Genomic DNA, 23257 nt, shown 5'->3' on the forward strand with positions numbered 1-23257 from the left:
TCTATGGGTCTGGGGCCATTAGGGTCACCTGGGGATCTCTCCCACCCCATGGGCTCAGGGATCCCCCCCATCCCTGTCCTGCGGGTTTGGGGCCGACGCTCCCCCCCCCCTTTCCCTCAGCCTCCCCAACAGGGGGTGCCCCAACTCGTAACGCCGCCCACCCCACACAAAATGGGTCGGCACCGCTCCCCCCTCCCCATACTCGAACCCATCCCCCCATTCCTCCACCAGCGCCGACCGCACCAACCCCACCCCCCCCTCCCCCCTCCGGCCCCGGGTGGTACAGCCGTCCATTTTCGGGGCAAAATGTCAAACATTGAGGTCGGAAGGGGACCACCAAACGCTCCCCTCCCCCGCAGTAGGACAGCAGCGCCGCCTCGCCCTTCCTTTCCCCTTCCAGGACCCGAGTGAAGACGATGGGGACGTCCTGGCAGCGCACGAAGTTGTGCTCGGGGCCGCAGGGCGACATGAAGGGGAAGGAGTCCTCATAGCGGCCGCTGCGGTTGGGCTGCAGCTGGCGGAAGAAGAAGGCGAGGAAGCGCTCGTCTGTGGGTAACGAGGGCGCCGTTAATTAGAGAGGGCTGTTAATTAGTGGTAATTAGAGCTGGGGTGCTTCTTTAGGGATGAGATGGGGGGGATAGAGGCAGGGGGTGGTGGGAGGAAGGCCGGTGCTGATGGCCTCGATGGATTCAGTGCTCTGGGAGCGGTCCTGTGTGGGTCACAAGTCGGGTCCCTGAGCTCTGAGGAGGGTGTGGTGTCACCGTACTACAGTGTCACCATGTCACCACGGGGTGTCACCGTGTCACCATGTTGCGGTGACACGCAGAAGTGTCACACTGTCATCGTGTCACGGTGTCGCCCAGAAGTGTCATGGTGTCACAATGTTGCGGTGTCACCCAGAAGTGTCACGCTGTCACCATGTCACGGTGTCACCATGTGGTGTCACGCTGTCACCGTGTCACGGTGTCACCCAGAAGTGTCACCATGTCATGGTGTCACCACGTGGTGTCACAACATCACCATATCACAGTGTCACTGTGTCACAGTGTGACTGAATGGTGTCACCCAGAAGTGTCACGGTGTCACTCTACTGTCACAGTCACTATATCACTGGGTCATTGTGTCACTCAGAAGTGTCACACTGTCACCATGTCACGGTGTCACTCAGTACTGTCATCATATCACAGTGCCACACTGTCACAGTGTCACCCAGAAGTGTCATAGTGTCACACTGTCACAGTGTTACTCAGTAGTGTAGAAGTGTCACCATGTCATAATGTCACCAGGCAGTGTCACACTGTGACTGTATCACAGTGTCACCATGTCACAGCATGACTGATTGCCACCCAGAAGTGTCACACTGTCACCATGTCACGGTGTCACACAATACTGTCACCATATCACAGTGCCACACTGTCACAGTGTCACCCAGAAGTGTCACACTGTCACCATGTCACGGTGTCACACAATACTGTCACCATATCACAGTGCCACACTGTCACAGTGTCACTCAGAAGTGTCACACTGTCACCATGTCACGGTGTCACACAATACTGTCACCATATCATAGTGTCACACTGTCACAGTGTCACTCAGTAGTGTCACACTGTCACCATGTCACAGTATCACAATGTCACGGTGTGACTGGTGTCACACTGTCACCATATGACAATGTCACCAGGCACTGTCGTAGTGTCACCATGTCACAGTGTCACCCTATCACAGTGCCACAGGGTGGTGTCACAGTGTCACCAGGAGGTGTCACTGTCACGGTGTCACCGTGTGGTGTCATACTGTCACATCCTCATGGTGTCACACTTTCACAGTGTCAGCACCACACTGTCACGTTGTCACCAAGACATGTCACACTGTCACCAGGAGGTGTCACAGTGTCACCATGAGGTGTGACACTGTCACCTCCTCATGGTGTCACTGTCACATTGTCACCAGGTAGTGTCATGGTGTCACCAGGCAGTGAAACACTGTCACACTGTCACCAGGAGGTGCCACATTGTCACACTGTCACCTCCTCATGGTGTTACTGGGCAGTGTCATGCTGTCATACTGTCACCAGGAGGTGCCACCACTGCCTCCCCCTCCGTCCCCCGAGCTCGTTAGCGCTAACGAACCTTTGAAGCAGGTGATGAAGTTCTTCACCTTGGCATCATCCAGGTACAGCTGCCGAGACCGACACAGCTCAACCCAACCCCCCCAGTGCCCTCTCCCAGTTCTCCCAGTATCTCTCATCCCCCCCCACCTCCATTTCTCCCCCCATTTCCCCCCCTCCCCCCCCATATCCCCCCCCATATCCCCCATGTCCCCATTCCCTCTATTAGCCCCCCACTCTCCCCATGTCCCCCCTTCCCCTGTGTCCCCATATCCCCCCCTCCCCCCATGTCCCCTATTCCCCCCTTCTCCCATGTCCTTCGTTTCCCCCCATGCCCCCATTCCCCTACATTCCCACTTCCCCTTTGTCCCATCCCCTCCCCCTCTATCCCCATATTCCCCCACTCCCCCTATGTTCCCTACTGCCCCCCATAATTCCCTCTATTACCCCCTCACTCCCCTATATTCCCCATTTCCCCCACGTCCCCCCCTCCATCCCCATATTCCCCCACTCCCCCTCTGTCCCCTATCCCCCTTTGTCCCCTATTCCCCCCCATATCCCCATTCCCTCTATTACCCCCCACTCTCCTCATGTCCCCCTATGTCCCCATACCCCCCCACTCCCCTATAATCCCCATTTCCCCCCTCCCCCCTTCCATCCCCATATCCCCCCCTCCCCCACGTCCCCTATTCCCCCCTCCCCCCTTCCATCCCCATATCCCCCCCTCCCCCACGTCCCCTATTCCCCCCATCTCCCATTCTCCCCCCACTCCCCCCTTGCCCATCGTTTCCCCCCATGCCCCCATTCCCTCTATTGCCCCCCCATGTCCCACCCACTCCCCTTTTGTCCCCCCCGCTCCCTCTATCCCCATCCTCCCACCATGTCCTTCGTTTCCCCCCATTACCCCCCCACTCCCCTACATCCCCACTCCCTGTTTGTCTCACCCCCTCCCCCTCTATCCCCATTCTCCCCCCGCTCCCCCTATATCCCCTTCTGCCCCCCATATTCCCTCTACTACCCCCCCACGTCCCCCCCACTCCCCTATATTCCCCATTTCCCCCACGTCCCCCCCTCCATCCCCATATTCCCCCACTCCCCCTCTATCCCCATATCCCCCCCATATCCCCATTCCCTCTTTTACCCCCACTCCCCCCATGTCCCCCCTCCATCCCCATCCCCCCCCACTCCCTTATATTCCCCCCCCACTCTTTTCCCCCCCTCTCCCCCTCACCCTCCCGTGCGTATCGACCCAGTAGAAGTACTCTCGCCGTCGCGGCGCGGGGCTCTGTCCCTGCCGGTACGCGGCTCCCGCTGCCGTTCCCCCGGCGGGGCTCTGTCGGTGTCGGTACGCGGCTGCCGCTGCCGTTCCCGTCCGGTTCGTAATGAGCACGGACCGCACCGACGCGGCGCGATTCATCGCGACCTTTACGACACACGGACGCCGGAAGCGGAAGTGGCGCTCTCGGAAAGACGCGATTGGACGAGAGCGGCGGTGCGTCGGGGGAGAACGGTCCGGGTGGGAAACCGGAACCGCGCCGTGAGGGGACCGGGTGTATAGGGCCGCTATAGGATCCCATATAGGGCGCCCGTGTAACTCGTGTGTGCCCCTATAGAGACGCGTGGGCACCCGTCTGCCCCCTGTGGACACTCATTTGCCTCCTACAGGCATCTATGTATACTTCTGCGCCCCTATAGATACCTATACACCCTATAGACACCCACACACTCCTAGAGACGACCCCTGTGCCCCCTATAGGGACCCATACTCCCACCCAATTGGGCAATTTCCATTGTACCCCCTCTGCAGGGCCCTACAGCCCCCACAGCCACCCTATAGCCCCCACAGCTGCCCTATAGCCACTCTATAGTCCCTATAACCCACACAGCCACCCTGAAGCTGTCCTATAGATGCTCTGAAGTCCCTATAGCCATTATAGCTGCTCCCACAGCTGTTCTGTAGTCCCTATAGCTTCCACAGCTGCCCTAAAGCCACCCTATAGCTGCTCTATAGTCCCTATAGCCCTTATAGCTGCCCTATGGCTGCTCTATAGTCCCTATAGCCGCCCTGTAGTCCCTGTAACCCCCACGGCCGCCCTATGGCCGCCCCACATCCCCCTGTGTCCATTGACGCTCTCTGCAGTGACCGCGGTGCGGCGGTGCCGTCCGTCCTTTATTCACACACAGCTCCGCCTCCATTAACGGCCGCGGCGTTAATTAATAATTACAGAGTTCGTCGGTAGTGAACGGCCCCGGAGGGGGGGGGGGGGAGGGAAGGGGAGGGGAGGGGAGGGGAGGGGGTTCGTCTTAATAAATTAAAGGGGTAATGGGTAAAAAGTGGAAGGAAAATTGGGGGGAGGAGGAAAAGGAAAAGAAGGAGAAAGGGAAATAAGAGGGGACAAAAGGAAAACTAAAAGTAGAGAGGGAAAGAAAGAAGGGAAAAAAGGAAAAGGGAAAAGGGGGGAAAAGAGAAAGGAAAAGGGAAAAGAAGGAAAGGCAAAAAGGAAGAAAGGAAAAGGAAAAGGGAAAGGAAGAAAAAATAAGAAAAGGAATAAGAAAAAAGGAAAATGAGGAAAGAGGAAAAATGATAAAATAAATTAAAAAAATAAAGAGAAAAGCAAACAAAAAGGGATAAAAAGGAAAAAAGCAGAAGGATAAAAGGAAAAGGGAAATAAAAGCAAAAGGGAAAAGAGGTGAAAAAAAGAAAATGAAATGGGACAAGGAAAAAAAAGGGAAAAAAGGGAAGAAAAAAGAAAAAAAGGAGAAAAAAAGGAAAAGAGAGAAACATAGGGTAAAAAGCCGAAAAATAATTGAAATGGAGAGGAAAAAAAGGAATAAAAGGAGAGAAGAAAAGTAAAAAATGAAAGGGGTGAAGGGGAAAAAGGGAAAAGAAAGGGGAAAAATAGAAAGACGTTTAAAAATGGGCAAAAAAAGAAAAAAAATGGAAAAAAGGATAAAGGGAAAAGAGGAAAAGAAAAAGGAAAAAGAAAGGAGAAATGGGAAAGTGAAAAAGGGTGAAAAGGAAACAAAAGAAAAAAGGAAAAAATAAAGAGAAAAAAAGGCAAAAAGGGGGGGAAAGTAAAAATAAGGGGAAAAAAGTAAAAATAGAAGGGGAAAAAGTAAAAATAGAAGGGGAAAAAGTAAAAATAGAAGGGAAAAAAGTAAAAATAGAAGGGAAAAAAGTAAAAATAAAGGAAAAAAGAAAATAAAGGAAAAGGGGGAAAAGAAAACAAGGAAAAAAGTAAAAATAATGGGAAAAATAAAGGGGGGAAAAAAGAAAAAAAAATCCGGAAAAAGGAAAATGGGAAAAAAGGAAAAATAAAAAGAAGAAATAAGGGAAAAAGGGAAAGAAAAAAGGAAAAATAAAGGGAAAGAAATGCTAAAAGGGAAAGAGGTAAAAAGGAGAAAAAGGGGAAAAGGGAACAGGGAAAGATGAGAAGGGGAAAAAGGGAAAAAAGAGGAGAAACTAAGGGGGAAAAAAGAGGAAAAAACGGAAAATAAAAGGGGAAAAAAGCAAAAAAAAGGGGGGGAAGAAGAAAAAATAATAAAGAAGAAAAAAATAGAATAGAATAGAATAGAATAGAATAGAATAGAATAGAATGGAATAGAATAGAATAGAATAGAATAGAATAGAATAGAATAGAATAGAATAGAATAGAATAGAATAGAATAGAATGGGAGGGGGGGGTGTTTGGGGGGGGGGGGGAACGGCGGCCGCTTTACAAAAATCTCTGTACAACTCCGATCCCACTGGGGAGAGGTGGGGATGGGGGTGGGGAGGGGGTCCCCACCACTGCCCCAATATGTCCCCGAATTTGGGGGGAGGGGGGGGTAGGGGCGGGGGGGGGGAGGTGGGGACGCGCACACACACGCACACAGGTGCGATAAAATACATCTGCAATTAAAACTATCTCGTTAGCAAATGGCTCTATGTAATATCTCTCTCTTTATAGGTCTGTACACTCTGCCCGGGAACCCCCGGAACGACCCCTACCCCCTCCGAGCGGACCCCACCCCTCTCCCACCCCACACCCCCTCCCCTCATCGCCCCGCGGTGAGCAGGAGGCACTTCGCTCGATGGGATGCGTTGGTGACCCCGGGGTGGGGGATTGAAAGAGGGGGTTCCAGAAGGGTCAGGAGGTGGGGGGGGGGGCTCATATGGGACCGTATGGACCGGGAGGTGGTGGTGGGGGCTCATATGGGACCATATGGACCAAGAGGTGGTGGTGGATTCTCATATGGGACCAGAAGATGGTGGTGGGGGCTCATATGGGGACCATATGGACCAGGAGGTGGTGGTGGAGGCTCATATGGGGCCAAATGGACCAGGAGGTGGTGGTGGATTCTCATATGGGACCAGAAGATGGTGGTGGGGTCCATATGGACCAGGAGATGATGAGGGGGCTCATATGGGACCATATGGACCAGGAGGTGGTGCTAGGTTCTCATATGGGACCAGAAGGTGGTGTTGGGGTCCATATGGACCAGGAGATGATGAGGGGGCTCATATGGACCATATGGACCAGGAGGCGGTGGGGGCACATATGGGACCACATGGACCAGAAGGTCATGGTAGGTTCTCATATGGGACCAGAAGACAGTGGTGGGGGCTCATATGAGACCATGTAGAGCAGGAGATGGTGGGGGCTCATATAGGACCATATGGACCAGGAGGTGGTACGGGCGGGGCTCATATGGGACCACATGGACCAAGAGGTTGTGGTGGGTTCTTTTATGGGACCAGAAGATGGTATTGGGGGACCACATGGACTGGGAGATGGTGGGGGGGGGGCTCATATGGGATCATATGGACCAGGAAGTTGTAGTGGGTTTTCACACGGGACCATATGAACCAGGAGATGATGGGGGGGGTGCCTATACAGAACCATATGGACTGGGAGATGTTGGTGGGTTCGCATATGGGAACATAAGATGGTGGTTGGATCCCATATGGGACCAGAAGATGCTGGAGGGGGGCTCATATGGGACCACATGGACCACAAGGTGGTGTTGCATTCCCATATGGGACCAGAAGGAGGTGATGGGTTCCATATGGCCCCAGAAGCACTGAGAGATGGTGGTGTGGGATCATATGGGACCATATGGACCGAGAGATGGCAGTGGGTTCCCATATGAGATCATAAGGACCACGAGATGGTGGTGGGGGCACATATGGGACCAGAAGGACTGGGAGATGGTGGTGGGTTCCCATATGGGACAAGAAGGAAGTGTTGGGTTCCATATGGCCCCAGCAGCACCAGGAGATGGTGGGGGGGGGGGATCATATGGGACCATATGGACCAGGAGATGGCAGTGGGTTCCCATATGAGATCATAAGGACCAGGAGATGTGGGTGGGGGCACATATGAAAGCAGAAAGACCCCAAGGAAGTGGTTGGTTCCATATGGCTCCAGTAGGACCAAGAGATATTGGGCACTGAGGTGGGTCCAGAAGGACCGGGAGATGTTGGGGAACCATATGGGACTGTAAGGACCGGGAGGAGGTGGTGGGTTCCCATATGAGTCCTGAAGAACTGGGAGGACGTGGTGGTTTGAGACGGGTCCTTCAGATCCTACTGGTGGTCCCACAGGTGGAGATGGGTCCTTCAGGTCCTGCTGGTGGTCCTACGGGTGGATTCGGGTCTTTCAGATCCTATTGGTGGTCCCACAGATCCTTCAGATCCTACTGGTGGTCCAATGGGTGGAGATGTGTCCTTCAGATCCCACTGGTGGTTCTACGGGTAGAAGTGGGTCCTTCAGATCCTACTGGTAATCCCAGTGGTGGAGATGGGTCCTTCAGTTCCCATGGTGGCACCCTTCAGATCCTACTGGTGGTCCCATAGGTCCTTCAGATCCTACTGGTGGTCCCATGGGTGGAGCTATGTCCTTGAGATCCTACTCGTGGTCCCACTGGTGGAGATGGGTCCTTCAGATCCCATGGTGGTGTCCTTCAGATCCTATCGGTGGTCCCATAGATGGAGATATCTCCTCCAGATCCCACTGGTGGTCCCACGGATGGAGATGTCTCCTCCAGATCCCACTGGTGGTCCCCCGTGTCCTCCAGGAGCTGACGGTGACACCTCAGTGCTCCTCCGAGGGACGGCCACCAAGACGAGACAAGACCAGCCTGCCCAGTTCCCCCAGTGACATCCACGTGTCCCCCCTGTCCGCAAACTCCCCCCGGAGGTCCTTCCCTCCCCGCTCCGCCGTCACTCGGTCCCCGATGTCACCCCGAAGTCCTTCAGGTGGATACCCACCCCCCTACAGAAGATCCCCTCCATTGGGGTGGGGGATGGGCAGTAGGGGTGCAGGGTGAGAACTTTGGGGGGGGGTGTGGGGAAGGGGCGGTGGTGGGGTGACGCTATAGGACGCCCTCCATGAAGCTGGTGTCCAGGTGCTGGATGAGCACCCGCAGGAAGGACATCTCTTTGCGGGTGTTCTCGAAGATGACGCGGGGGTCGTCCGACTGACAGCGCAGGCAGTTGGGGGCCATCACCATGGCCAGGTTGTTGACGTCCATCTTGGTGACGGCCACGTTGGCCGGCTGCACGAACACCTGCGGGGACGGCGTGCGGGGTGAAGGACGCGGTGTGGGGTTGGGGGATCCCAAGCTCGGGGTGGTGGGAACCCATCTTTGAGGTGGGGTCAAGGAACCCAAACCCATGGTGGTGATGGATCCCCATCCTTTGTATAGGATCAGGGAACCCAAATCTGTGGTGGTGGTGGTGGGACCCCATCGTTGGTGTGGGGTTGGGGGAACTCAAACCCATGGTGGTGGGACTCCATCCTTGGTCTGGGGTCCCTGACCCCAAACCCGTGGTGGTGGTGGGACTCCATCCTTGGTGTGGGTGGAGGAACCCGAACCCACGGTGGTGGGATCCTGTCTTTGGTGTGGGGTCAAGGAACCCAAACCTGCGGTAGTGGTGGAACCCCATCCTTTGTATAGGATCAGGGAACCCAAATCTGTGGTGGGGGTGGGACCCCATCTTTGGTGTGGGGTCATGGAACCCAAACTCAAGGTGATGGGACCCCATCCTTGGTGTAGGGTTGGAGGAACCCAAACTCACTGTGGTGGTGGGACCCCATCCTTGGTCTGGGGTCAGGGTGCCCCATACCACTGCAGGACCCACAGCTCTATGGGGCGGCGGGATCCCATCCGTACCTGGAGGAAGCGGATGAGGTAGCACAGCACCATTTTGTTGATCCTGGGCAGAGAGTGGACGACGGCGACGGCCGCCTCGGGGTTCTCGTAGTGGGTGATGCAGCGCTCGTAGAAGTCGTGTGGGATCAGGGGCTCCTCCAGCTCCCGGTACCACAGCTTCAGCAGCGACGCTGCGGGGACGGGGGAAGGTGTGACACCCCTGGAACGATGTCCCCTTCCTCTATGTCCAACCCCCCCTCCCTGTGCCCACCCGGGGTCCTACCAGGAACGTGGGGGTCTTCCAGGCCGGTGGGGATCTTCCACTGGTCCACCTGCAGCTTCAGAGCGTTGACCTCATCGATGTCGCCGGGGACTCTGCGTGGGGACACGCGTCCGGAGCTGCTCACTGCTCATGGCATCGTGGGGTTGGTGGCACCCCGGAAGGGGACAACCCCAACGTGAACTCCAACTGACCGTGGGCACCAACGTGACCACAGATCCCAAACATGACCACGGATCCCAACGTGACCACGGATCCCAACGTGACCACAGATCCCAAACGTGACCACAGACCCCAATGTGACCACAGATCCCAAACGTGACCACAGACCCCAATGTGGCCAGGGATCCCAAACATGACCTCAAACCCCAACATGACCACAGACCCCAATATCACCATGAACCCCAACGTGACCACGGATCCCAAATGTGACCACGGATTCCAAACATGACCTCAAACCCCAACATGACCACGGATCCCAAATGTGACCACAGATCCCAAACATGACCATGGTCCCCATTATCACCATGAACCCCAACTGACCACGGAGCCCAACGTGACCACAGATCCCAAATGTGACCACAAACCCCAATGTGACCACGGATCCCAAACATGACCATGCATAAGCACAGATCCCACCATGACCATGAACCCAATGTGACCACAGACCCCAACATGACCACATAGTCACGGCCATGGATCTTGATGTGACCACAGATCCCACTGTGACCATGAACCCGATGTGACCACAGATCCCAACATAACCCCATGGTCATGGCCATAGTTCTCAACGTCACCACAGATCCCACCATGACCATAAATCCCAATGTGACCATGGACCTCACCATGACCATAAATCCCATTGTGACCACGGACCCAAAGAAGACCCCACAGTCATGGCCATGGATCTCAATGTGACCACAGATCCATCATGAAAAGGTCTCTTTCCACCAACAGGAGACGTCCCCACACTGTTTGACCTGCTCCTGGCTCCAAGGGGAGGAGAAAAGAATTGTTGGGACGGGGTGCTGATGGCACCACGGGGTTTACCTGAAGATCCCCTCCGTCTGGTCCCCATTGAGTGCCAGCACCTCCTCGGATAGGCGTGTCTGCACCCAGGGCAGTTGCCGGTCGGGGTAGCGCTCCTTCTGCATGGCGATGATGTCCTGTAAGGAGCTCCCAAACATGGAGGGGTTGAAGACAGCGTTCTTGGCGTGGCGGATCTCCTCGATATTGGGCTTCTTAAGGCCCTGAGGGAGGCAGAGCGGTGGCCCTGAGGTCAATGTCTCCACGTGGGGGCAATTCGATGGGAGACGTTGGATAGAGAGGGGGAGGGGGGGTTCTGGTCGTCATGATGGGATGCAGAAGAGGAGACGGACTTAGAGGATGTGAATGTGGTGGGATGGAGAGGATGTGAGTGTGGTGGGATGCAGAAAGGATGGACACAGAGGATGTAAGAGGATGTGAGCATGGTGGGATGGAAGGGATGGATATGGAGGATGTGAGTGTGGTGGGACAGAAGGGATGGATGGAGGACATGAGCGTGGTGGGATGCAGAAGGGATGGACACAGAAGATGTAAGAGAGGTAGGATGGAGAGGAGGTGAGCGTGGTGGGACGCAGAAGGAACGGACACGGGGGACACAGTGGGACGCAGGTAGCCACATGTACCTTCTTGGCTCCGGTGAGGGCTGCCTTCTGCAGCTTGTTGTAGCAGTACTTGGCGTATGTGCTGATGGCCACCCCTGGAAGACAGAGCGGAGCACGGTCAGGAGGGCACTGTGGGGTTGAGGGGAGAGAGGACCCCTCCAGCAGCAGTGGTGGCTCAATGGAGGTGTCACACTCCCCTCGATGTGTGGAGCGGAGGGAAGGGACAGCTCTACTTTGGGGCTCCGGTGCTCCACATCCGGGACAGAACTTTCAGTTTCTGTATGGCTCTGGAAATCTGAAATCCGTCCATCTCCACCCCCACCCGTGACACCGATTGGATCATCAGTGGGCAGAGCACATTTTCGGTCCGGGCCCCACGGCCTAAACTTTCCCCAATCCAGGAGCAAAACAACCTGGGATCCTTCAAAACCGTCACCCAAGGCCGTGCCAAGAAGGGGGGTGGGGAAGAAGAAAAGGTGACAGCCGGCTCCGGGGACGCCTCACTAAGCACTAATTAATGAGCTATTAACGAGGGGCAGAATACAGATTGACACTCCTCAGCATCCCCAGCTGTCAGACCTGGGGACTGAACTGGGGATCCACGTGGGTGACGAGGGGGGAAGCACTGCGCTTCCTCCCCCAGGCAAAATCCTTTTATTTCACTCTATTTTTTTTTAACGTTCACCTATTATTTTATTGATATTTTTAATTTTAGACACCATTTATTATTTTATATGTCATTTATAATCCTTTATATCATTTCTTATCTTAGGGGTCAGGTATTATTTTATGTGTCGTTTATTATTGTGTACATCTTTTATTATTTTAGAGACCATTTACCGCTGCAGATGTCACTTGTTATTGTATGGGTTATTTATTAGTTGATATATTTTTTATATTTTTATGATTTTTAATGATATTTTAAAGATTTTATTCTATATTAGAGCAAAGCATGAAGCAAAGATGGGGCTCTGTACTGAGGGCCACGGCTCCATCCCCTCTGCATTCACCAAATTGGGATCTCAGAATCATTAAGTGTGGAAATGATCCTTATGATCATCAAGCTCAATTAAGGTAATCAGCTGATCGAGTTCAGATCGAGTTGATCAGATCACCTCAGCTCAGATCACCAGTTGATCAACTGTCAATGAAGGTCACCAATTGATTCCAACTATCAGTGAAGATCACCAGTTCGTTACCAAGTCCAACTGTCAATGAAGGGCACTAATTGATTATCAAGTCCAACAGTCAATTAAGATCACCAATAGGTCATCAAGTCCAACCACCAATTAATACCAACAGCCAAGGAAAATCAGCAATTCATTATCAAGACTGTCAATGAAGAGAACTAATTGATCATCAAGTGCAACCGTCAGTGAAGATCATTGATTGATTAACGATCGATCAAGATCGTCAACAAGTCATCAGGTCCAACCATTAATGAAGATCAGCAATTATCATTGATCAAAGGAGACCACCAACTGGTCATGAGGTCCAACCATCAATTAAGATAATCAACTGATCAATGAAGATTGTTATCTATTCAATATCAAGTCCAAGGGTCAATGAAGATCATCAATTGGTCGTCAAGTCCAACGGCCAATTAAGACAATCTGCTGATCAACTGTCAATGAAGGTCATCGATTGGTCATCAAGTCCAACGGCCAATTAAGACAATCTGCTGATCAATTGTCAATGAAGGTCATCAATTGGTCATCAAGTCCAATCATCAGTGAACAAAGGTCATTAGTTGGTCTTCAAGTCCAATTGTTGATGATCAGTGACCGATCAGCTATTAGTGAAGACCATCAGTTGATCATCATGTCCAACTGCCAATTAAGATTGTCAGTTGATCAACCATCAATGAAGATCATAAATAGATTATTAAGTCCGACTGTTACCCAACACCGCTGCTCATCATCGAGTCCGACTGTCACCGCAGAGCACCGACTGACCGCGTCCAATGTGAACGCGCCCGCTGCCCACCGCCTCCGACCCCAATTAAGAGTGCCCGTTAATTAGCCGCAGCCCTCCGAGCAGAGCCCCGGGAGATGGGAGTGGGGGGAGAGAGCTGGGAAGCAGCAGCAGTTCTACGGGGGCCGGAGAGGGCCCGAAGCGAGCGGTGGCACAGCCCCTACCATCGTGCTCCTCGGGGTGGGGCTTGGGTTTCTTTCGCAATTTGGGTTTCTTCTTAGTGTTCCTTTCCAGGAGCTCTCTAATGTGCCGTGTCACTGGGAAACAAATAAAGCCATGAGGGGCGGCGGGGCGGGAACGGAGCGGGATTGGGATGGGATCAAACAGAATGGAATGGGATTGGGATGGGAACGGAGTGGGATTGGGATGGGAATGGAGTGGGATTGGGATGGGATCAAACAGAATGGAGTGGGATTGGGATGGGAACGGAGTGGGATTGGGATGGGAATGGAGTGGGATTGGGATGGGAACGGAGTGAGATTGGGATGGGATCAAACAGAATGGAGTGGGATTGGGATGGGAACGGAGCGGGATTGGGATGGGATCAAACAGAATGGAGTGGGATTGGGATGGAAACGGAGTGAGATTGGGATGGGATCAAACAGAATGGAATGGGGTTGGGATGGGAATGGAGTGGGATTGGGATGGGAATGGAGTGGGATTGGGATGGGATCAAACAGAATGGAGTGGGATTGGGATGGAAACGGAGTGAGATTGGGATGGGATCAAACAGAATGGAATGGGGTTGGGATGGGAATGGAGTGGGATTGGGATGGGATCAAACAGGATGGAGTGGGATTGGGATGGAAACGGAGTGAGATTGGGATGGGATCAAACAGAATGGAATGGGGTTGGGATGGGAATGGAGTGGGATTGGGATGGGATCAAAAGAATGGAATGGGATTGGGATGGGAATGGAGCGGACATTGGGATGGGATTGAACAGAATGGAGTGGGAATGGAAAGGGATTGGGATGGGAATGGAGTGGGATTGGAATGGGATCAAAAGAATAGAATGGGATTAGGATGGGAATGGAGTGGAGATTGGGATGGGATTGAAATAGGATTGATCAGAACAGAATGGAATTGGGATGGGAATGGAATAAGGTTGAACAGAACAGAGTGGGATTGGGATGAGATTGGAACAGGATTGGAACGGGATTGGGAAGGGATTGAACAGAATGGAATGGGATCAGGATGGGAAATGGAATGGGATTGGGATTGGAACAGAACGGGATCAAACAGAATGGGATGGGATCCAAATGAGAACAGAATAAGATGAGAGGAAAGAGAGTGGGGTGGGAGAAGGGAAGGATGGAAAAAGAAAATGAAAGAGTGGGGATAGAACGTAAGGGAAAAAATGAGTAATATGAAAAATGAGTAAGGTTAAAAAACGAAGGGAAGAAATAAAAATGAAATAAATACAAAAAGATGAAATAAGTGAAATAAAAAAAAAGAAAAAAGAAAAAAATGGGGTACGAATGACAAAATAAATTATACAAAAGTATGATACATAAAAAATGAATACAAGAAATGAAAAAAAATGAGAAAAATAAAATTGGCATGAAAATAATCTAAAAATATATATTAAAAATAATGAAAGAAGTAAAAAATGAAAATAAAGGTTACATAAATGAAGTTGGAACAAATTAAAAATGGTATAAAAGTGGAATTGAAAATGACATAAAATGAAATAAATAACCTAGGGGATAATGTAAAAATGAACAGAATATATAAAAAAGAGCTAAAAATGAAACAAAAATGGTAATAATAGAAACGAAATAAAAACGACGAAAATGAAAGTGGGAAAAAAGTGTATGAAAAAAAATGAAACCTGGGAGTGACGTAAAAGGAAATAAAAAGGACAGAAAAAGAAAGAGAAATAATAGAGAAGAAATAACCTAAAAATGAAATGACCAAAAAAAATGAATAACCTGAAAAAGAAACACATGACATAAAAACTGAACAGGAGAAATACAAATGAAGGAAAAAAAACAAAAAAATGATGTAAAAATGGAAAATAAAATAAAAATAAAATTTCAAAAAAAAGTCTTAAAAATGAAAACTAATAATAATAATAATAAAAATAACCACAGTAGGACACAAGTGAAACCAACGCACGGTACAATGGGATGGAGGGAACCAAACCAATGTGGTAGTGGTGGTGGTGGTGGTGTTTTTTGGGGTCAGCGGTGTCCAGACAGTGGCACGAGGATGAAATGAGATAGGGGCACCTTCACTATGAGGAGCTGGGGGGGTCTGTGGCATCCTGTGGCTTCGAGATGGGGCTGTCCCCACTTGGGTATGGCCACCAGGTCACCGTGGCACATCTCATGGCCACCAGGTCACTGTGGTGCACGGCCAATAAGCCACCAGGTCTCATGGCCACCAGGGGACCAGGCCAGTAGGTCTGCAGGCCACCACGGCACCAGGGCACAAGGTCACAAGGCCACCAGGGAACCAGGTTGCAAGAGGATCAGGTCACCAGGGCACAAGGCCACCATGGGGTCAAGACACCAGGGCACAAGGCCACCAGGCCACCATGGAGCTAAGATACCAGGGCACAAGGCCACCAGGCCACTGGGGGACCAGGGCACAAGGCCACCAGGCCACCAGTTCATCAGCAGACCAGGCCACAAGGCCACCAGGGGACCAAGACACCAGGGCACCAGGCCACCTGGAGACCAGGCTACCAGACCACAAGGCCACCAGAAGACCAGGCCACCAGAGACCTCCTGGGGATGTCCAGCTCTGCTTGGCCATGACGCACAGCTCTGGGTGTCCCTTCCAGAGTGGGGACACTGGACCAGATGGACTCTGAGATGCCACCGACCTCCATTCCTCCAAGACGATTTGGTGGACCTCCGAGACGTGGTCATCCCAGAGCCCTATTTACAGAGCGGGGATGTGAAACAAGACCGTGGGGCCACCCAAAACCGTGGGACCCATCCCTGTCCCCCCGAGCTGGCCCTGTAAGCGGAGGTGTCCACGTTCATCTCACACTGTGTAATGGGGTTGGTGCCACCTCGCAGCCTCCGGGCATGTTTCACCAAGGACATGACGTGCGTGAAGGGCCAAGAAACCAAAACCGGGTCACAACAGCAGCAGGTGGGACCAAAAAACCACCGGCGTTGGGTTTCCTCTTACCTTTGGTGTCATTCACCGGATCCATGTGCCGGTAAATATATCCTTCGAGATAGGAATGGAATTTGGGAGTGGGTGGGAAAAAGGCCAAACAAATGGCCATGAGCTCCCAGCCGCGCGCCAGGCTCTCGTATCGGAAGTTCTCGGTGGTCTGCCGGCACAGCTGGATGTAGAGCTCATCCCGCAGGCCCTGCATGCTCCACCCTTTGGTGGCGATCTCCAAGGCCACGTTGAGTTGGTCCGTCTTGGCTCGCCGGTCGCCCATGTACATCTGGATGAGCTTGAAGATCTCGCACGCCTCCTTCTTGACGTTGCGGTCGTTGGTCATGATCATGGGCTTCTTGATGGACTCGCTGCTCCACGCCAACATGTTGGCGATGGAAACCTTCCGGCGGAAGAGCCCCTGCGTGTGCTTGTTGAAGTGCTTGGAGGCCCAGTTCTCAATGTCCGTTTCCGAGGAGGGTTTGCGGAGGTTGAAGGTGGGGAAGACACAACTGGCACTGGGCATCATGTTCCTGGTCTGCCGGCTGCTCTCAAACTGGGCACAGGCACCGAGGTCCTCGGACTGAGGGTACAGACAGGAGAGGTTGGGGATGTGAGAAGGAAGTAGGGTGGAAGAGGTCATGGGATGGAGAAGGTTGTAGGATGGAGGTTGTAGGTTGGAAGAGGTCATCAGATGGAGGAGGTCATAGGATGGAGAAGGTCATAGGATGGAGAAAGTCATAGGGTGGAGGAGGTCATAGGATGGAGAAAGTCATAGGGTGGAGGAGGTCATAGGGTGGAGGAGGTCATAGGATGGAGAAGAATACAGGATGGAGAAGGTCATAGAATGGAGGAGGTCATAGGATGGAGAAGCTCATAGGGTGGAGAAGATCAGTGCACGAAGGTCATAGGATGGAAGTCATAGGATGGAAAAGGTCACAGGGTGGCGGAGGACATAAGATGAATAATGATGTAAACATCAGGGTCACCCTGAAATATCAGGGACACCCCAAATGTTGGGGACACCCCCAAACACCAAGGACACCCCGAAATGCTTCCATCATCCCCTAAACACTGGGAACATTTCCGAACTCCAGGAATTCCTCCACATGCAAGAGCAGACCCAAACACCAGAGACACCCCCAAAATGTTGAGGACGACCCCAAATGCTGATGGTGTTCCCAAATGCTGGAGATGTTTGGGGACATCCCCAACTACCAGGGATGTTTCTAAAGAACCAGGGACACCCCCAGAAATCAAGGACACCCGAAACTCCAAGGACATCCCAACCACCAGGGAGGCCGCCAAACCCCAAGGACACTCCCAGAAATCAAGGACACTCCCAAAAGATGGGGACACCCGAAACCCCAAGGAGACCATAACCATCAAGGACACTCCAAACACTTGAGGATACCTTCAAACACCAGAGACACCCCGAATGCTTGGGGACATCCCCAACCATTGAGGATAGCCCCAAACTCCAGGGACACACCAAAGACTTAGGGACATCTGTAACCACCAGGGACACCCTAAATACTTAGGGACACCCCAAAACACGAGGGACAACCCAAACACTTGGGGACATCTTCAACCATCGAGGACACCCTTAGAACCTAAGGACACCCCCAGACACCAGGCACATTCCCAACCACTGAGGTCACTCCAACCACCATGAAAACCCCAAATGCTTGGGGACATCCCCAGCTACCAACGGCACCCCCAACCACCAGGGACACCCCAAACATTTGGGGCTACTCCCAAACACCATGGAAACCCCTAAAACTGAAGAACACCCCCAGACACTTGGGGACATTCCCAACCACCGAGGTCATCCCGACCACTCAGGGCCACCCCCAAACCCTGAGGACACCCCCGGACACCGAGGCCTCCCCCCCTCGTTACCTGCGACGGGTGCAGGTAGGGTTCAGGGGACGCCAGGTTGGTCTGCACAGAGACGCTCTTCTCCAGCAGGATCTGGGGGAAGCCCAACTTCTCAAAGGTGTTCCTCTTCCAGTGCTTGCTGTCCTGCTGCGCCAACGCCTCGTCCTCACTGAACGCACGCACCACGGGGCCCGGCATGGGCAGCGGCAGAGCCCCGTCGCTCTCGTAGCCCGACCCGTCCTTTTGGGAATCCCAACTGCTGCGCTGCTTCATGTGGTAGTGGGCTTGCTGAGCCTCCCAGGCCAGGCGTGCTTGAGCCAAGAAGGGCTCTGTGAAGCCCCGTGCTGCCTCCGCTTCCACCTCTGCCGCTTTGCTCTCCGCACGGTTGAGTTGGGCACGAGCGGATCCGCACCGCTCCTCGTCCGTCCCATCCCGCTCCGCTTCTGCCGTCGGAGTGTTGGGTTCGTGGTGGGGCAGCGAGGGCTTTCGGCTCTTCCTCTTCCTGCTGGAAGGTGAGTAGCCTGTGGAGGACATGGTGTCCTGCTGGCTGGACCATGACATGGAGTCGTCAGGGCAGAAGTCGGCCGCCTCCATGCTGCTGTAGTCGCCCGATTTGAGGTCGGTGCGCTGCTCGCGGAGGAGGCACGGGCTGTGCTGCAGCGAGTAGGAACCCCCGATGGGGTTGGGGGAGTATTTGTGGCGCGGCCCGGATTTCATCTTGGGGCTGGAGCCTGACTGCTCGACGTAGACCAGCTGGCGGACGTACTCCTTGCCCGCCGGGCTGTACTCCAGGCTCATGAAGCGATCGGGGCACTTCTGCTTGGTGAGCACCAGCTGCTGGTAGGGCGAGTTGGAGCCTTGTTTGGGCGACTGGAGGAAGGGGTGAGGCTTCCGGATGGGTGACTTCTGGGGGGAAGCGGCTTTGTACCCCCCGCCGGCCTCATACTGCATGTCCACGGGGGGTTCGTCGTAGATGGGTGCTTGGTACTCCATGGGGGGCTCCTCGTAGAGCGGCGGCTCGTAGGCGTAGCGCGGCGACGAGGGCTGTGACTCGCTCGATGCTTTGCGGTGGTGTTGGCTCTGCAGCGGGGAGCAGAAGGAATCGCCCCGACCCAGCAGCGGTGAGCAGCTCCCTGCCAGCTCAGCCCTCTTCATATAGGGTGAAGGTTTCCTCTCGGGGAAGAAGACGGAGTTGTCGGCGTCGGGGGCGAAGCTCTGCAGGTTGGGGGACTGCTGACCCCCCGAGGGGCGGCGGGAGCGTGTGGATGGAGCGGTGTCAGGGCCGAAGCCGTTGCCCTGGTGCAGGAGGAAGCTGGGCTCGCGGTCCATCACCTTGATCAGCATCCGCTCCTTGCTGCCAGCGTTCCAGCGCAGCGAGGACGTCCTGAGGGTAAAAGGGTGGGCAGGGGGGGTGAGGGCAACCCCATAGGAGCCTTTGGGGCCGTGGGGACTGGAGCGTCCTCTTGGAGATCTGCAACCCCATTGCCTTTGGGAGAGCAGGAACACCCAACCGGCATCCGATTTGTGATTGTGGGTGAGCGCAGGGATGAGCAATGGGATGGGAGTCCACATGGGGACAACTGGGTTGGGTACTGGGGAAAAATGGTGCTCCAAAAGAGTGGTGATGCACTCCATGGGCTGCGCAGGGACATGCAGGGGTCACCATCTCCGGAGTGGTTCAAGAACCGTGGAGATGTGGCACTCGGGGACATGGTGGGGTGGGCTGGGGTTGGGCTTGGGGATCTTGGAGGTCTTCTCCAATTCTAACGATTCTCCCACCCAGCTCAGGTTGAACCCCTCTTCCACCCTCACCCCAAAATCTTACGTCCACCACTCGGGAATCGTCCCCTTTGTCCCTCCCCAGTCCCCATCCCTTTGTTACCAACTGAATGATTCCCATCAAAGCACCACACAAAAGGCCGGAAGAGGCACTGAGCACAAAGATGTCTCCAAGAGGGCCAACGCTGCCTGAACTCAACATCAAGGAGCTCCTCAATGACCTTTGGGAGTGCCAACACCCCCCAAAGCTTTGGGGCACCTTCAGGCAGCACCAATGAGCTGCAGAAACCTGACCCCCATGTTCCGAGCGGAGGAATCATTTTCCTTTGAACCGCAGTCACAGCTACGAGACAGCCAAGTGGGTGAATCCTGTGGCACTCTTAGGACTGGGACCTCTGGATCCCAAAGACCCCACCACCTCCGTGCCTTGATCCCAATGATCCTGCCACCTCCACGCTCTTGATCCCAATGATCAGCTTCTAACATGCCGAGAAACCTTCAGGATTTGGGAAGGGGAGCAAGAAGAGCTCTGCGGGAGGACTGTGGGTCCAGTGATTTTTGGGGCTGCACCACCACCAGCTCTGGGGTTGAAATCTCTACTAAAGGTGCAAACCCAGGGGATGATGTTCTGGGGTGCTATGGGGTGCCACCATGAGCACAGAGTGGCTTGTGCCCAATACATGCTGCTCTACGGGCTTTGTTGGCCACGGGTTTCTTCTCCCCAAACGTAAGTTCCCCCATTTTTTCAATGTGAATGTAATTTCTCCACTGTGACCCCAACACTTCCAATGGGACCCCAGTTTTGCAAACAAAACCCCAATTCTTTCCACTGTGGCCCCAATTTATCCAATACAACACTCCAGTGCAGTCCTGGTTTCCCCAGCACGACTCCAATCTCTCCCAGTGACCCCACTTCCTCCAATAGTGCCCCAATTTCTCCAACACAACACCATTTTTTTCCAATGCAACCCCAATTTCTCCATCACAATCTCAATTTCTCAAAAGCAACCCCGATTCCTCCAACTCAATTCCAATTTCTCCAATGCAACCCCAATTTTTCCAACACGGCTCCGATTTTCCCAGCACATCCCTCATTTTTCCAACATCACTCCCCACAGAACCCCCATGCCCCCATCAGGGATGCCCCCACTGCATCTCTCTGCCTCGTGCTCTTCCTCCCCTACGGATTCTCCCATCCCCTTCAGTATTCCCCTACTGTGCCAAAAAGCCCTGAAACGCACCACTGAGAGACAGAGGACCATGGGATGCTCATCCCCATGCTGTCATCATGCTGAGCATCCTGGAAACCCGGCAGATCGTTCTGGGATCGTGTCAAAGTGCCCTGCACTGGAAAAGTCACCGGAAGATTGCGTGCTTTGCTAATTGATATCAAAACAGAGCCACGGGGAGATGGGCTCAGATCCCCATTTTAAGGTCTTGCTGCACTTCGGTTGCGATTCTGCCGTTCCCAAGGATTTGTCAACGCGGAGTTGCACTTATAAATCATCCAGAGCTGTAGGGTTTGGTTCAGGGGTTCTTCGGTACTCAACATCATCGCCCTCCATCTGCAATTTCACCGATGCCGTGACCAAAGGAAGCATGGAGGGAGAGAATTCAGCAGAGCAGAATCAGAACAGGACAACGTTGGCCACGGGTGAAGCCCACATCACTCTTCCTGACGGCGTTTTTAGCAGGAAGGTCCACAAAACATCGTTTATATGTCAGGTATTTACCGTCGGTTGGCTTCTTGCCTCCTGGGAAGGCTGCTCCCAGGGTGCTCCCTCTAATTAGCAGCAGTAGAAAACAAAGCAGGGGAAGCCAAGACAGAATGGAGATGGCCAAGAGGAGAAGGAGATAATGAGCTTTCCTGCTTTTGATGAAAATCCTCCATTTTTCAGGTGAAATAGCGGCTGTTTCTGAATGTTCTGATGAGTGGAGCGTTGGGTGGTGGATGGCTCCGCCGCATAATCTGACGCCAGGGACCAGAAATCCATCAGAAAATAGGACTCTGTGGGCTCCACGGAATGAGAAAATGCTGTGATGAGCTCACAGGGCCGGATGGGTGACAAATCCCACCGCCATCTGCAACCCAAATGCTACCAAAGGAAGAGAGGATTTATTTTCCATGGTTCCATGGTTTGTTCTTTATTTTTTTTTATGAGAGGGAGGAGGGAAGAAGTGTGCTGCAGGATCAGCAGTGACATTTCCTCCAACAGCAGAGCAGCAGGAGGTCGGCTTCGTCTCGGTGAGCATGGCAACAAGTTCCTGCAACAGTGATCTTCAGCCCCTGGCTGTCTCCTGAGGACTGCAGGAAGGCTGAGCCCTGGATCCCATGAGCTCGGGTGCTGCGTTCTGGGTGAGCCTGGATCGCATGGGATCACCTCCATCCAGGAGCTGCGTGAGGACAGAGCTGCTCAGGGTGACCACAGAGAGGAGTTTTTGGCCACGGAGCCAAGCTGGACCCAGCTTATCCCAGCTTGGGTGTGGTGGCTCGGTGCCACCTGTAACCACCACATCCTGCCACCTATGGCTATCAAATTGTGTGACTAATGGCCAACAGATCCCAAAACCAAGGCCACCAGATCCTGCCATCCATGGCCACCAGATTCTGTCATCAGCGGCCACAAGATCTTGTCATCCGTGACTACCAGATTCTGCCATCTCTGGCCACCAGATCTTGCCACCCACAGCCACCAGATCCTTCCACCAATGATCGCCAGATCCTGCCACTCATGACCATCAAATTGTGCGATTAATGGCTACCAGATCCCAAAAACTAAGGCCACCAGATTCTGCCACTCATGGCCATCAGATTCCACCACCCACAGCCTCCAGATTCTGGAAGGCAGCAGAGACGAGGTTGCAATCCTCCTTGTGGTGTACTGGTCCCTCACCTCTGCCCCGTGGTGCCACAGGAGTCCCAGAGATGCTCCTCTGTGGGCAGTGGTGGAGATGAAACCCATTCCTTGTGTTCCACATGAAGGCACTGTGGTGGCTTCTATACGCACTTCGTTGACAGTCTGCTCAGAGGTGACTCCTGTGGAGCAGGTGATGTCGGGGACCAAGAGAAGGTCTCTGTGTGGACCTCTACGAAGGGCTCTTCTGAGACCTCTACAGGAAAATCTATAGGGACTTCTACAGAGATCTCTATAGGGACCTCTATAGAGATCTCTACAGGGACCTCTGTGGAGACCTCTACAGGGCTCTCTACGAAAGACCTCTATGGGAACCTCTATAGGGCTCTCTACAAAAGACCTCTACAGGGATTTCCACAAGGACCTCTACGAAGACCTCTACAGAAACTTCTATAGGGACCTCTACAGAA

At 53.2% G+C, this 23257-nt stretch overlaps 3 protein-coding genes and 1 long non-coding RNA gene across 6 annotated transcripts in view; 2 read left to right on the forward strand and 2 right to left on the reverse strand.

Annotated features, from left to right (window-relative positions):
- Positions 1-116: 116 nt before the first annotated feature.
- CUNH8orf82 (chromosome unknown C8orf82 homolog) lies at positions 117-3524 on the reverse strand. Its single transcript, XM_065753579.1, is given in 5 exon segments — positions 117-144; positions 203-267; positions 269-546; positions 2130-2178; positions 3339-3524. Coding segments are annotated over 5 exon segments (606 nt in total).
- A 2987-nt stretch (positions 3525-6511) lies between these two features.
- LOC136058427 (uncharacterized) lies at positions 6512-6857 on the forward strand. The gene is made up of 3 exons (XR_010623132.1): positions 6512-6569; positions 6634-6704; positions 6742-6857. It is a non-coding gene; the product is annotated as an uncharacterized LOC136058427 (long non-coding RNA).
- Positions 6858-8394: 1537 nt separating this feature from the next.
- ARHGAP39 (Rho GTPase activating protein 39) overlaps positions 8395-23257 on the reverse strand; it is a 74635-nt gene continuing 59772 nt past the window's right edge. Inside the window, exons 4-11 of one of the 2 annotated variants that reach the window (XM_065753221.1) lie at positions 18175-19537; positions 16294-16855; positions 13312-13404; positions 11195-11268; positions 10575-10774; positions 9528-9619; positions 9266-9435; positions 8395-8659 (exon numbers count right to left, since the gene is read on the reverse strand). In XM_065753221.1, coding sequence (XP_065609293.1) covers positions 8465-8659; positions 9266-9435; positions 9528-9619; positions 10575-10774; positions 11195-11268; positions 13312-13404; positions 16294-16855; positions 18175-19537 — 2749 coding nt within the window. In that variant the 3' untranslated portion in view covers positions 8395-8464. The remainder of the gene's footprint in view (positions 8660-9265; positions 9436-9527; positions 9620-10574; positions 10775-11194; positions 11269-13311; positions 13405-16293; positions 16856-18174; positions 19538-23257) is intronic. The other variant, XM_065753222.1, reaches the window with a different exon arrangement.
- The window catches only part of GFUS (GDP-L-fucose synthase), a 237290-nt gene continuing 227321 nt past the window's right edge, over positions 13289-23257 (forward strand). For both annotated transcript variants that reach the window (XM_065753224.1, XM_065753226.1), the window contains exon 1: positions 13289-13295. The gene's annotated coding sequence lies outside the window, so the exon portion shown is untranslated. The remainder of the gene's footprint in view (positions 13296-23257) is intronic.

This window comes from Cyrtonyx montezumae, unplaced genomic scaffold (assembly GCF_038088225.1).
Source record: "Cyrtonyx montezumae isolate F1298 unplaced genomic scaffold, pur_monq_1.0 scaffold_8, whole genome shotgun sequence".
Classification (NCBI taxonomy): domain Eukaryota; kingdom Metazoa; phylum Chordata; class Aves; order Galliformes; family Odontophoridae; genus Cyrtonyx; species Cyrtonyx montezumae.